This window comes from Protopterus annectens, chromosome 2.part1, assembly GCF_019279795.1.
Source record: "Protopterus annectens isolate FY-2018-M chromosome 2.part1, PAN1.0, whole genome shotgun sequence".
Taxonomy (NCBI): domain Eukaryota; kingdom Metazoa; phylum Chordata; order Ceratodontiformes; family Protopteridae; genus Protopterus; species Protopterus annectens.
The window spans coordinates 50,948,243-50,964,841 of NC_056729.1; the positions used below are offsets into that span (position 1 = coordinate 50,948,243).

Below are 16,599 nucleotides of genomic sequence, written 5' to 3' on the forward strand. Positions count from 1 at the left end.
TGACTCTCCAAATTGCCAGTATGTGCATGTACTGTGTGTGTGTATATCCTGCAATATAACAGTGTTCATTCTAAAATTACTTTCTCTGCCTTGTACCCACTGACTGATGGGAAAAGATCCACTTCTCCCATGACCCTGAAATAGATAAAATGGGTACTGAAGAATGAATGACTGACTAAACCATAATGTAAGTTGTCAGTTACTTTGTACAATCTAGATATTTTTCTGTTGTATTTTTATTATATCATCTACCATTTATTTCATTAGACAGTTCAGGACTGTATTTTCTGCACTGCTTGTAACCTTTATTTATGTATTGTGAGGCTTAAGAGTAAAGTTCTACAATATCACTCGGTAAGTGGATTTAGTCAAACAGTAATGGGGAAACGGGATAGTAGCAACTGAAATGATACAATTCACTTCTGAACAACTGATTTTATTAGTATTCTAAAAGTGAAGTAAAACACTTCTGACTAGGAAAAGGTGTTCAGTTTACAGATGCAGACTGTGTTAACTTTTGGTTAGAATATAGAAGCTATGATACTTCAAAATACAGTTATCTAATGACATTTCCATTAAATTCACAGAAATGTCCTGTTGTGACAGCTTTTTGTTTAGGCTACAGAAAGCATTCAAGAGTATTAGTACACCTAACACCCCTATTACAAACAAATTATACTATTTCGAGTCCCCAGTAATTTTTCCACACCGGTACAGGATTGTTTTGGTGATGCTATACCATCAAAAGCAGACAGCCATATCCTAAAAAGGAAAGAAATTAGTTAAAAAAATGAAATTCAACAGCCACTTACAGGGCACTGCTGAAAATAGTTATGATGTTATTTATAAGGGACAAAAAGATTCTGTGACATACAGTTTATAAAAAATGTTAATATCAAAATCAGAAAAGCCAGGTTAATGCCGTTTTCAGGAAAACATCAATAAAATATATTTCTTTCTGCAAACATAAAGCAAAGTAGGACTATCTCTATTTTTGTTGATATTTTGCTGCAGAATGTCACATTTTAACTGTGACAAAATATCTTAAAACTGACAAAAGGATAACAATAAAATGGCTGACTCTTTACAAGTTAAAAATGGCAGTGGTGGTAGTGTATACACACACACACATATATAAACACACACACACACACACATATACATATATATATATATATATATATATATATATATATATATATATATAAATACATACACACATCCGCACGAACATTTAAAAACTTAGAACACATTAACATACTTGCGCCCACTTACACACACATACACACATTACATATATACAAAAGTACTGGTGCAGAAATACATACAATTGACACAGTTCAATAAATACGAGTTTCACTGCAAAGATTCAGTTACTGTGCTTTCCATAATTTTGCTTGACTAAGACAAAGGGCTTGTTATCATACAAATGGTGTACAAAAACATCAAATGCCTTGATGGACTTTTCTGAGAGAGATGATTACAATTAGGAGTATGTTTTTTTTAACTGAACAGTTCCAAGCTCTGGAGAAAATTCACAATTGCAAAACAGCCCACTTGCCTTTATAACTGCATGTCATGTACTGTATCCATTATGCAGAGGTGCCTCTGCTTAAATATTATGATATTATTACACTTTGACTTATCATTGTCATCTGAATGGCATCCAGAGATGACAAAGATTTTGATAATCAACATGCTTTATGAAAGCATGTATGTTACTAAACCATCAAGCTGAGTACTTACTATATGTATCCATATGATGCCAGGACGCTTAGGAGCTATAAAATCAAGTGTGTTATCAACAAACAGCAATTCACTTGTTCTCTGGGGGGGTGTTAATGTCTAGCCTCCAACAGTATCAATGCAAAAAAATATGTTTAGGATCAATGATAAAAAAGGCAATGAGGGCAGTCTGGACATACAGCTTCTCAGACAGAATACACAGGCACATGCAGGCATGGTCCCTGCCTCTCTCTCTCTCTCACACACACACGCTTGGAAAGGGTTGCTGGCATTATTTGTGTTTAACTCCGCCTGTGGTGCTGGTGACACAAGTACTGGTTTTGTGTGTGTGTGTGTGTGTGTGTGTGTGTGTGTGTGTGTGTGTGTGTGTGTGTGTGTGTGTGTGTGTTTGTGTAATCTGTCTAATTATTCAGTTCCATTCTGACACCAAAACAATCCTGGATGGACAGTGACTTCACATTACCCTGTTTAGCATGTTTGTGCTCCTCCCGCACAATATAAAAACAAGAGCATAAATAACTGAGCAACAACTTACTGAAACAGACTGTAAAGAACTGTATGTGCACCCCACATCCCCATTACTTATACATATATGAATGCCACAGCAGCAAAATCATGGAGAAAAGAGTACTGAATATACAGTTCATGTATATTTTACAGCAAGCAGCAAGACAAATAAAAAAATCTCAGAAATGGGACTGAGGAGTTAGTGATCAACAACATAAGACATCAACCATGTGTAGGGAGGCCAAACAAAAGAGGGGTCATATCACCATTGACTCTTGTTTTAATAGTGCCAACAATAGCAAACAGCTAACTTCCTTCTTGGAAACTCTTTGACACAGCCTCACAAACTGCATTTCAAACCTTCTCACAGAAAGTAAAATGTACAACTACTGCAAGTTGGAAAAAATAGTAACGTCTACAGTTGAGGAAACTACAACAAACACATGCTACCTGACAAAGAAATGGCCTATTTCTGCAGAAAATGTCCCTCAATCCAGAATTTGAAGCAACCCAAACTCAGACTGCACAATGCAACCGAATTACTACATTTGTAGCTGAAGTGACTACCTTTCTTCTTGTTTTGGAGATCGTGGCCTTCTACTGAGAGTGCTAGTTCTCATACTGCCCTTATAGTCATTTGAGTTTGAGACTCCTGCTATAACAGTGAGGTATTTTATGTGCTTATTTTTTGCAGTAGGGTAAGTTATTTCTAATGTATATGACTTTCTGTCATAGCTAATGTTTAATTATGGTGGACATGCCAATATGTGATTAGACATGCATTTTAAATATATTTTTTTAGTTTACACTCTTGAAATGTGTTGAAATTTATGTGCTATACTGCATTATTGTCATTGTCAGAGTAGACCAGCACTCAGTGTGTAGGTTTCTTTTTGGCTATGTATATTTTTTAAGTGTTTTGGAGATAGTTTAATGTGGGTACTGTGTTGAGCTTAAGTATACTGACAGTGTGAGCCTGAAGATGGCTATTTTTTGAGGTCTTGATTAGGATAGCTACTCTAGGCTAACTGATGAAGGTAAGCAGGTTTCATGGCACAGAAGAATAAGCTAACTGCAGCCCAGACATTCAGGAATCTATACATAACCAGGCACTAGAGTAGCCAGCAGGGGGATGACAATGAGCAGTTGATGTTTACTTTCTTACTCAGGCAGCTGGGAAGCATCTCAGTGCACTGCAACAGTGACACCTGGTGGAAGGCAGGTGTTGCAGCAGAACAATGCAAGGCTATCTAGTGATTAGTATCAACCATGCAGAATATTTCTGGTTGGAACAGGACATCATTGGAAATGTGCTAGTGTAAGTGGACCATCATTAAGGGAGTTGTGGAGTTCTGAGTCTCCAATGTCTCCATGACTGATGGTAGTTCCATTGACTAGAGCCAAAAGGCAGAACGGGGAAGTGATGGTTGGCAGGTACCGGCAGAAAATGAATGGGGAAAAAATGTAACGATGCAGTCAGAGTTTTAAGTAATATTTGCTGATGCTACTACAATATAAGTAACATTCATGACATGATATGTGTAATAAACAAAACATACAGTACTTTACCTAAAATATTTGCTTTTTTATTCAACTCCTTTATCTAGGTTTGTAGTTAGGATATTACATATTAAATTATACATTAATCATCCCAACCTCATTACAGGTGGTGCAGGATTTATTTACAGCTAGTGAGTTTTACACATGACTATGAAGCCCAAGTGGGTAAATCCTATATCACCCATGAATAAGGGCTGGTTACTACTAATATATACCCGAGATATTTTATGGATTTCTTACTTAAAAAAATAACTTCATTTTATAACTCTTTCCTAGAGTCAGATGTTTTCACATGCCATTCCACAGCAGGGATGCAGTGTGCTTGTGCATGTTTTGTTACACCTCATGGAGTGCATCATCTGAGTGTAGTCTATAGCACTCAAACCACTCAACAATTTTTGGCAAATAATTTCTTTTGTTGATATTTAAAAGACCTCTTTAACTACAGGTACTTACTCTGATATCTACAGACCAAAAAGGCAGGTCCTTTTTTATTATTAAAGACTTTATCTTAGATTTTTCACCACTGAATAGTGGCACATTCAAATTAATGTTGGAGTTTGCAACAATTGCTACTAAAAAGATCAGTTTACCAAATCAAATGGTCACTATTCGTGGCTAATTTCAGAAATGGTGTATAATATAAATTTATTACTATGTAATTTGATTACTTATTAGTGTATTCAAATGAATGAATGGGTACAGGTAGACACCGTTTAGCAGAATTGTCCATTTTTCCAAATACTTAGCATCTCTGCATTTTCAATGTGCCGTAGATATAAATGTTGGGTAGTATATACAGTATGGAGTTGACTTGGCAAGAGTGTGATCGTATCAGTCTATGATGCTTTCTGCAAGTTCATCTAGCAATGAATTAATGAACATTATCTCCTTAACCAAAAACTGCACCTTCCCTTATCTTACCAATCCCTAGCCTGAAATGCTGAGTTCCACAGGAACACTGGACCAGCATTACCTGAGCTATCACCACAGTGTTTTATACCTGAATATTCCATATTACAGTGCTTCAAACCTCAACAAAATAAACTTCTATCTGGAGTTAGCCTGCTCTGAACATCTGTTTATTGGTAGCTACTTAGCATAGTCAAGCTATGCTGAAGTGCCCAGTGTCTTGTGTTATAGCTTTATCACAGCACCACAGACAGAAAAATACTAACACTGTCAGTAACTGTTCCTTTTATGACAGAATACTTTTTTAAACTCTCAGCTTGCAGTCAGTCACAATATATTACACCAACATATGATTACTGTGATGTTTAGTAATGATGATGACGTATTGATTGGTGACATGGGCAATGGCAACGAAGGTCACAAACTTCTCAGGAATGATTCATTCAGTCAGTCAGCACGACCTGCATCTTTGCCATAAATCCAGTCATAGATGACCAAAGGAATACATATTAAAGAAAACAGTATTCCTAATCCCAAGAATGCTGAAACCTAGAATACAAACAATAATTGTTGACATACTTGGCAAAATTGTTAACATCAAAAGATTTTCAGTGTATTAGAAAATGAATGCTCCTGACTAATAACAAAATGTTTTCTATAGTTAATGTACATACAGCAATTTTCTGTTTGATCTTCCTTGTCTCTCGTGTAACCAGCTTGAGGAATAATGAGGATGGAAGGATGAAAATAAGCATATTTGAAGAAGTAGCACCTGAAAGGCAATAAATGGAAAATGAATACAGTGCAGTACAAGGCTTGAAGTCCTTTAAATGATCATAAATCCACGCAAACACAGACACACACACACACACACACACACATATATATATATATATATATATATATATATATATATATATATATATATATGTGTGTGTGTGTGTGTGTATGTATATAAATACATATAATACATACACACGGGATGGTGTTATTTAGAAAACATAATACATACCTATGATGCCAAAAATGTCCTTTATAGATGGTATAAACACAACCAAAAGGTCAAGCAGTATTAAGAGAAGTATTGTAACTATAATGTAGGACAACCAGTTGAATTTTCTATATTTAGTTAGTTCAAATAGAGACGAACGGATCTGTAAGAACAAGAAAACACATTTTAAATCCAGCCAATAAATGGAAGATACAACAGCTAATCTTAAATTCCACTTCTTCCACATATTAGTCAGTTTATGATACTGTAGCAGTTACAGTGTAGACTAAGGTATAAATACAGAATGCACATAAAAATTAGTGAACCAGGAGCAATTTTCTAATTAAAGTTTTTATTATTTGTTAACTAGGTAAGTAAACTAGTTTGCACACCATTTTCAGCCAGACTCAGGTGTACAGACAGATCCACGGGAACAAGTAAACAACAAGAAAAAGATATGCAGCGTAATATAAAATAAATGCAGAGCAAGTTACTTGTGAAAGATATAGAAACTATTGTAGTACAGATTAAAGATTAAATAATAAAGAAATGCATGTAATAATGAGTTACCATACTCCATACACAAATGTTTACACTCATTGGAACTTGATAGATATCTTGATAATAAACACACCATACTCCTGGGAGATTTTAATTACCCTGGTATTTCATGGACTCAATACTATGAATTCAACATTGGAAAGTGAATTTATTTTCTAATGGGCAGAATGCTGACTCAAAATACATAGACTACACTACAGCGAATGGGTAGTGTGGTTCGAGTATCTGAGCTCGGCATTGTGCACCGAGATTGCGGTTCAGTGAGGTACAGGGAATTAGTAGTGTGATCTTAGAGTTGGTATATATAAGTTGCAGAGGGTGTGGGGAGCTTGCCCCCCATGTGAGGGGTGCAAAGGGCATGCCCCCCCCCGCAAAATAGTAAAACACACGCACTGTTTTCTATGGAATGTCATGGTACATGAAGGTGCATAGCATGGATGACTGACGTCACCTCCTGCTATGTCAAATACATCGAACTATGGGTGTTGATGTATCAGTTTCGGCCTGGCTGGAAATTCACTGTTCCAGATTCAGGATTTCAGGCTGACCATGTGACTGGTCAACCCATGCAGTTTCCAGGTTTCAGCAGTAAACCATTTATTAATGTAACAAATTTTATTAATGTAACTAAGCTGACCTCCAGAGGGATTAGAGGTAGCAACATATTGGATTTGTTTTTCACTATTAATACTGGAAGTGTTGGAAACTTAATGACTGGTTCCCACTAAGTTTGTCCTGACCACTCATCATTAACTTTTGAGCTTGATATTCCTTAAAATTAATAAGAGAAAATGTAAACCAAATAAGTTTAATCTAGCATGGCTTGATTACGATCTTTTAGAGAGAAAACCTGGATACATTAACTGGTCAGCAGTTTTATCTTTGAATTCTGTCGAAAATGAGAATAAGGTATTTGAAGATATTTTTACTGGCAGTGTATTAACTACAAAATATGACATTTAGAGTAAGTCACATTATTCTACATGGTGGAATAGAACCAAATTAAAATGTTAAAAAAGTTAACCAAATTACTTACGGAAAAAAAAAATAAAATGTAATCTTTGCAAAAAATTCCAACAAACATTTATTTATTTATTTTATTTTATTTTACATTTGTTAACCAGGATAGTCCGACTGGACACAGGTCCATTTTCAGCGGAGGCCTGGGGAGAAAAGCTCCACATGTGGATAGTTACAATAAGAGTTAACAGTAGCAGTTTTATACAGTTACATATAGATACCAGTGCAGAATTATAGGATTACATGCATACTTAAAAACTTGGAATACATACATACTTAAAACTTTACAATATTAATTTTCTTGTTCGAACTTAGACATTTTTAGTGGTACAAGGCTGAATAAGGTAGCATAACATTCAGTAGTACAAAACATATAAAAATGAAAGTCAATGTTTCAGACTTTTGAGACTATTTTACAAACAGCCTGTTAGTGAAGAGAGTGGCGAGCTGGTTAGTCAGGGTTGGTACAGGGACACAGCCAGTGACTTTTTAGGTATTTTTTGAGAGATGTTTTAAATTGGTTTATAGAATGGATTGCTGTAAGTTCGGCAGGGAGCCGGTTCCAGATTGTACCAACAGAGTTGCAAAATAATGACTCACCTGCTGAGTTTTTAGATTTAACAGTTAGTGCCGGCATTTTGTCAGAAGAGCGGAGGGTTTTTAGGCTACTGTATGGGATAATTATATTTCTGAGTATGGGCATGCTTTCGGGCTGATAGAGGACTTTGTGGGCTATTATTAATTGGTTATACTGGATTTGAGAGGGAAACTCTAGTCAGCCTAGAGATCGTAGGTTAATACAGTGGTGGGTTCTATATGCCAAGCCTGTGGCAAAAATGGCTATGTCATTGTAGCAGCTATTGAGTTTATTGAGGTCAGATTTACTCAGGTTTGTATAGATTGGGGAGGCATAGAGAAGGGTTGAAAGTAAATGTGTTCGGGCAATCACTGTCCTAGTAGGTGGGGTTAGAAATGCCTTAATCCTATATAGAGATCCTAGCATCTTGTTGACTGTTTTAATGGTTTTGTCGATGTGAGCATCAAACTTAAGGTTATTGTCAACAGTTACACCTAATAGTTTTATATTACTTTCTGGGGAAATTATCATGCCATTATTAGATGTTATGGTAAATGATGGGAGTGTAGCTTTCCAGGTGGGGGTGAAGACTAGCAGTTTTGTTTTATTTGGATTCAATAGAAGATGCCTGTCAGTGAGCCTGACGTTAAAAGTATTTTGGGTTAAGGTCTGCAGGTCTAATGGGGAGGTGGTAAAACAGATTAGGGTGGAGTCATCTGCATATTGAATGCAGGTTGCTTTGGGGATGACAGTACGACGATCATTAATGAAGATGGAAAAAAAGGAGAGGTCCTAGTATAGACCCTTAAGGAACTCCAAGGGTGACTGGCAGTAGGGAGGAAAGGGAGGAACATGAATAAAATAATTTGCAGTAATGTTAGTAAAAATCCTAAGAGGGGAATAGTGGAAGAAAAGATAAATTTGAACTGTTAAAAGTATCACCATGTAAAAAGTATTTCTATAAATATGTCATCTCCTTTAAAAATTCTATATTGTCTAATTATATAAGAATTGATGGTTCTTTAATGCTGGATAAAAAAATTATTGCAGACACATTTAATATATTATTCTATTCTACTACTTGTAAAAAGACTGAAAATATTACACTTTCTATTTTAATTGGACAGTGCCCTACCATTACTATTAATTTGGTCAACAAGGCCTTGAATAAAATCATAGTTTTATTTATATAGGGTCCAGACTTAATCCCAGGGTCACTCCTTGTTAATATTAAGGCTGTTATTAACCTCTCCAACCCTAAACAAAATGTAAAACAGATGCAGAAAAGCTTCTCCTAGTTGTTACCGCCTAAAATTCACTCAAGTGCACTTGAAGAAAAAACAGATCGATAAATTTAGCTATTTATTAAAATACATGATTTAGCACTTTCATTCACAAAAGATTTCATCTGAAGCAGTGAAATAAATCTCAGACAAGCATAATATATCCCACACCATTCGATGATTCTTTCTTCCCATATCACATGATGTGATGTTACAAACTAGTGATTTAATCATTTAAAGGAATCAAAAAAGTTGCTCAAATAAAATATATTACAAGTATCTAAAAACAAGGCTCAAAAAAGTGTAATTTAAAAAGGCATTTGCACAGACATACTGACTTCCATTTATAACTTTTGTACCTTAAGAGCTAATATATACAGGCTATGGAAACTTTATCATTTAAACTGATGGGAGGATGGGGTTATAAGCCACCAGTCAAATCTACCATATAAATTCCAGTTTTTCTAATTGTGCAGACCAGTTCTCATCCTATGGACATTTGGGTACCTTTTCAATACCCACAAATCTAAACCCTTGGAAACTGGTTCACATATTTTAATGTTTGGCCAGGGCATGTTCACATCCTTATTCTTGATATCTCTAAGATGCTCATATATCCTTTTACTGAAGCAGTACTCAGTTTTATCAATGTAAAAGGCTGAACAGGTGTTACATTTTGCAAGATACACTAGCCCAGAAGTACCATAATTACATTGAATATTAAGTTTTAATGAACCATATTCACTTATGTCAACCTCTTTGTCTGACATAATAAAATGACTGATTGCACCAGCCACATCTTTTTGTTCCTCTCCATTTCCCATCCTCATACTTCCAGTATTTTTTAATTCCAGCCTGTCCTTCAAATTATATGCCATCTTATATACAAACAATGGTAGATTTCCAACACATTTTTAATATCAGGGAAATGTTCAAATATTTGCCAATGCTTCTCAATAATTGCTCTAACTTTAATTGCCTCCTTATCACAGTTTGCAATCATAGCTCTATCAAACTTTTTGTCAATTTGTACTTACTTTACTTACAAAGTCTACACCACTACCCAGCAATGGGAAAAATATCCCCTGAACTTTCTTTAGGTCTGCTTCATCAACCATTGCTTAATGTCCGGGATAGGTTCTATCCCATTGAATGTTAAGTGACTAGGACATTAAGTGGACACCGTATACTTTACATTGTGCTTTACTTAATGTCCTCCTGCACAATGTCCAACCGCATTTACATCCACTTAGCACAGTATGGACGTAAATGTGGTCAGACACTGTGTGGAAGGACTTTAAGTGACGCACACCTATAGTAATAAAAAATTCAAGGTAGCCCCTCTCCCTAAACATTTGCTTCAACACAGCAGATTCATTTAAAAATGTGCTGGTCTCAAGAGATCAATCTTGGTAAATGGAAAAATTGACCTTTAACCAGAAGACAAAAAAATATAAAGGAATTAAGTATTATAGGTGAATACTAAGCTAACTGCCCTCAATAGTCATTTTAAGTCTAGAGAATACCCCAAGGTCAGAATCAAACCCTGTACTTTGTGACTATGAGATGAATACATTAACCAATGTGCCAAACCCACCCATTGTATAAAACAGCTCTTATAGAGGTACACAACTTCAGTATTAGCACTTCTTTAGATTTTTCTTTAAAAATCCATGTGAATGATATAGAGGATTATGATCGGCTCGCCGATCATAACCAATTTATTATGTGTTTGAGACATGGATGCCAAGAAATTAACCTTGAGAGCGAAGCTTAAGAGGTGAATCTTGGCATTCATGTTGAGAACACATAATTCAAGGTTATGACTGGTGAAACAAACATAATTCTTTGCACTGCATAGAGCTTTATCCAAATACTGAAGTGTAATCAGTGAGATCCATGCACTAAATTAGTATTAAAGCCATGAAATTAATAGGTTATTTATTGAGGAACTTATCAACCAGGAAAAAGGAGTGTTTCACTACTGTTTTCAAAACCTATTTAAAACCAATTATAGAGTACAACAGCATGCAGCATTTGTAGCTATACTAAGAGTCAGATTAAAGTTTTATAGGGTATACAATGTAGCTTCACTAAAATGTAGGGGTTGTTAGAGAATATGATTACAGGAACAGGTGTAAACTTTTGAATCTTTATTCCATAAGTTAAGGTACATAACAGAGAAATTAAACTTAGTGTATAGAACTTTTCATGATGTTACATTACACATTTTCTTTAATAAAAAGGCATGAAAATGCAAATATATAAATCTAGATCAAAATATTTGTTTATTACAAATTATATGGCCATGTTATGGAATAACATGCCAATTAGTATTCAGTAGTTTTCCAACCTGAAAATTTATAAAACAAAAGTATGATTGGGTTGGGGATGCCAAATTTGAAACCTCTATTATGGAACCATTATTCCTTGCTGGCCTTAAAGTCTGAACACAGTGATAGACCCAATGACCTTATGACATAACATCCGATACTGTACACATTAATCAAAGTTTGTGGTAACAATTGAAGGAGTTAGCCCTCAGCAAAAATAAGTTAGATCCTGTCACTGTAATGACATACTACACCACTATCCAGTCAACCACTACCATTCAAGCTCTGATATTTAGTCTCTTAGATATTAAGATTTTGTTCTAAAGTTTACCTGACTTCATTCATTCCTAATGTTGGTTGTAAGGTCATTCAGTTAGGAGGTGAAGTCTTACTAAAAGCTATGTTTACCAATGCTGGAACAAATGTTGATCTCCTAAAAGTAAGTGTTCTTGGTTTATCTTGGGGTAGTGGTATACTGCAGTTTTTAACATTTGATGCAGTAAAGGGCAATGGTCTACGTGCAACAGTATAAAAGTGAAGGTATTAAGGAGCAAGACAACGCTGACTGTGACAAACATTCATTTAGTCCTATGCAGGGATAAACAATGTTGCTCCCTAGACAGTGATATGAGTCTACACAACTTATTAACAGTAGTCTGCACTAGTTGTGCACTGTCTGGTAAATGAAAGGCTAGCAACAGTAGTACATAATCCAGCCATGAAATAAGACAATGCACTCCTTTTCGTATAGTCGTATATCTGCAGTCAGATGACTAGAAAGTTGTAATACTTCCAACTGCTTTAGTACTTTGTCTACCCCTTCATCTGTGTGGTATTTAAATGAAAGAGTGCAGTTAAACAAATGCCCATAAAATGGTGGTGGTGGGGGATTTATGCTTTTAGGGTGCATAAGATCAATACACTTTTTAGAAAATGTCAAAAACCTTACCAGAGAAGATGCAAAGATTACGATGTCAAAGAACTTAACAGTTTTTACGGTAATGTATGGTAAAATGTTAAGGATCTAATTTGAAATTTCAGTTTTGGTGACACAGACAAATGCCCTTTTAAAAACAACAGAGGAATGGCCTGCTCTCACCTCTTCAGGGGTAGGAGTGGGAAGCCTTGTTGGAGAATGGCAAACTGTTCTGTGGAGCGCTGGTGGAGACCAGAGCATTAAACAGTTGCTGAGCTAGATGTGTAGGTTGGCATGAACACTGCTGCCACATATGGGGTGAGCGAATGTATTCCTAGATCAAACTTCATAGCATTCAGTAGCCTATCAGGTGATATGTCAGAATGATGGGAGAAGAGCTTTACTACAAGCTGAATCTTAAGGTGTGCACATCCCAACTCGCTAAGAAACTGGAACTGCAACACAAAACGTTATGGAATACTAATGTCCTGAAAATAAAAGAAAGACATGTAAGCAATGTCATTACAACTATTCTTTTAAACTGCTATATTGTGTAGAAGCTTGCAGAGTCACATTTAACTACATTTTATGAGTTCAAATGTAGTACCTAAAAAATCACTACAGTTTTATATACTATAATCATCAACCTTCAGAATTCTCAAGCTGGATTTTTCCATGAATGATAACACATTTTTGTTAGTTATCTACTGTTTTGCAAGACACTGGGGGAATTCAAATAAGGATTCCACATTACAGTAAGCCTATCTGTAAACTGCTGCAAGCCTTATAACCCTTACTGATTCTTTCACTGCTCTGCTGCTGAGGTCTTCCCCCTCATGGAGGCTTCAGCATGAAAAGAAGTCTTACTACAGAAGCTGAAGGCTAATGTGGCATCCTGGGGAGTGGCTAATGCCAAATTAACCCTGTGCTCTCCACCAGAAGCTCAGCTGATCAATTTTTAGTCAAGGAAGAAAAAAGCAAATAGGATCACAAAATGGCATTCACCCATTCACCCCAATGATAGTACTCACAGTGCAGGTAAAGTACAGTACAGCCATTGGGGTGGGAGTGTATGTGGCTGTTTCAAGGGGAATCTGAATGTATATATGTGCATGCATATCCACAGGTATCTGAATGTGTGTGTGTGTGTGTGTGTGTGTGTGTGTGTGTGTGTGTGTGTCTTCCACTAAACAAATATGAACTAAAACAAAAAATACTTTCCACTGCACATCCTAAACTTCCCTGACCACAGCCAATATTACACACTATGTGAAATCATCAAATCCCATACTTACCATGGACTGAGTCCCTAAACTGCATTCCTCAACAAACTTGCTTGAAAAAATTAGATTTTTAATGTTTTTTGCAAAGGACAAGCCTCTCCCACCCCCCAATGTGGGTGGCAAGCCCTCGACACTCCTAAACTATATATATATATATATATATATATATATATATATATATATATATATATATCAGCTCCGCAGTTGCACCAATTTGGACAGTGGTCCTAGACAATCTTACTGATTCTTACATCTGTAATCCACATCTACCACTGTTATATGTTCTGTATACAACTTTATCCCCTAATTTCACTGCATATCCATTAATTCTTTGTACCTCCCACTATAGTCGTCTTTTACAGTAATTAATATTGCAAGTTTCATTACACTGTGAAAATGGCTCAAACTTATGCTTATATTCATAGTACTATAGAAACACTAGTTCACTAGCAGTATTTTCCTGCAATTTTGTTAACTTGTTTAATTATGTTTTAGTATTATTTAGTGTGTAACTGTTAACTGTATACCTGGAGCTTTTCTCCCGGGGTCTACACTGAAAATGGGCTTCTGGCCCAGTCGGACATAACCCGGTAAACAAATGTAATAAATAAATAAAAAAATAAATAACAGTCTTTAAGGGATCATTGCTCGAGTACAAAAGTAGAATATTGTGCTTCAGAGATAAATTAAATATGTCTACAGAATTTGCTAATATAGGGTATGGGACTGACATTCTCGAGTATAAAAAGACTAGCGAACATACAACATGAGTTATTTCTTTTTTTTCACATGTCATTAGCCATGTGGAAGTAAAGAACAAATAAGAAATAGCTGATGTTAGATACATTATGAAATATACAAGAAGGATCTACCTGATATACAAAATTTTTATTAACAGAAATTGTTCAATACTTTGTTCCATGTCTGGGTTCATATGAGATTACTAGGCTAACAACTTTAGAGGCCTTAAAATCCTAGCCAATACAACATAAGTTTACCCAATATATGTCCCCAAGGGGAAAGAAGATAGCATGATTTTGTGCCTACACCTTGTGTTGTGTATGTTAGATTGCCATTGTCCAGAAGGGACATAGGCACTACTCCAGGTGTGGATTTGCAATTCACCATCCATTGAGCCAAACTGCATTCAAAGAAAGTCAGAGAAGGGCTCTGCTTAATGTGAATAGGAAGCCCTGTCCAAAGAAGGGGAATCTCTGAGATATGTATCTGTACCTCTATCATATTTTGTCTGACTCAGCGACTAAGTTTTTATCCCTATATCGTGCTGTTTGGCTTGCGGATATGTAGCAGCTCCATCAGGGCTGGCACCCATCATTTGTTTGATCTAGACCCTCCTGAAAGATATCTACATTACTGAGGAATTCAGTGATTGCCCCCAGCTTGCAGTCGTCAGCAAACTTTGTCATCCAGTGGCCTTCTACACTAGCCTTTACTTCAGAGAATTATATTCTGAACAGAAGTGGTCCCAGAACTGAGCCCTATGGCACACCACTAGTAACTGGCCTCTTGCTGGATCTGGATTCACCCACTTTAACCATGTGTCCTATCTGTGAGTCAATTGGCTATACATCTTGTGACACAGGGATTTATGCCTGGTTTTGTGAATTTATTTATACCTGAGTGGGGAACTGTGTTAAATGCCTTGGCAGACTGAAGTAGACGGTATGCACTGTTTTCCCTCTTCCATGGGCTTAGTGACTTGCTCAAAGAAATTACCAGATTCAGTAGGCATGACCTGCCCTTGACAAAGCTGAACTGGGTCAGGCCCAGTGGTCAGAGGTTTCCTATGTCATTATTTATCAGGTCCAGAGGCTGTGGTTAAACAGAGATCCTAACTGACCTGATAAGTCCTGATTTAAGTGGCAACCTGGTATATCATCAGGACCCACTGAAGTAGTGTTTTTAGCTTTAGAGAGTGCAGGGACAACCTGTTACTTTGTGATAACTGGCCATGGAGTGGTGGAGGGTTTTTCTTGGGGGAGAACTGGGGGTGATGGGGAGGTGAAATATGAGTTGAATTTGTTGGCCAGCAGATTTGCTATATCTTCTTGCTGAGTACAGGTGATGCCATCTACAACTAATTCCGCACACTGCTAGGTGTTGCCCTTAAGACTGCAGACATAACTGAAAAATGCCTTATGGTTATCCTTAGCTTTGGAAGCTATTTTTACCAGCTAGTTCCCTGATTCGCTTGTTCAGACTAATAAGGGACTTTTTGGTCTGCTGTGCACATGCCCTCTTACTTCTTGACAAGATTTTTTTCTTTTGTTGTACAACCTATTAATAACAGAGGTTCACCAGGGTGACTTGTTTTTACGGTTTGACCAGGGTTGATTTTTGTTTGGTATTGACATTTCTATGCAGTTGTTTATATAGCTGTATAGGGTTTTTGTGTACACCTCGGCATAGGTTTCTGTGTTTTCTGGATTTGGGGAAGCTTGGAAACTAGCTATATTGTCCCATAATAGGGGCTAATTTACCTTACAGAAGTTCTTAAAATTGCTGGGTTAGGTGGGGGGGATTAGTCTTACCTTTATTTCAAGGGAGACTGCTTTGCGATCTGATCTTACTAGTGAGAATATCACATGGGGGAAGGGGGGGTGCAGTGCTCTCTCATATTTATGAGTACCAGATCTAGAATATTTTTTACCCTACTGGGAGTGCAGACTAGCTGCTCCAAGGCATTTGAATTTATACAGTCAAGAAATCTTTGAGCCTGCATGTTAGTGGTGTATGCCTCCCAATTAATGAAGGGGTAGCTAAAAAGCTAAAATCACACGAGTATGCAATTGGGATGAATAGTGAGTGATCCTAGTAACTTCAGGTATGATGTATGAACTTCCTGGTTCATGGAGGGGGACCTGTTGCTAGCAAGAGTATGGTAATGCT

The 16,599-nt window shown here is 36.5% G+C and overlaps 1 protein-coding gene across 1 annotated transcript in view; it reads right to left on the bottom strand.

Annotated features, from left to right (window-relative positions):
- Window positions 1–415: 415 nt before the first annotated feature.
- The window catches only part of SLC38A1 (solute carrier family 38 member 1), an 830,305-nt gene continuing 814,121 nt past the window's right edge, over window positions 416–16,599 (bottom strand). The window contains exons 14-16 of the mRNA XM_044062017.1: window positions 5,738–5,879; window positions 5,400–5,497; window positions 416–5,274 (exon numbers count right to left, since the gene is read on the bottom strand). Coding sequence (XP_043917952.1) covers window positions 5,173–5,274; window positions 5,400–5,497; window positions 5,738–5,879 — 342 coding nt within the window. The 3' untranslated portion in view covers window positions 416–5,172. The remainder of the gene's footprint in view (window positions 5,275–5,399; window positions 5,498–5,737; window positions 5,880–16,599) is intronic.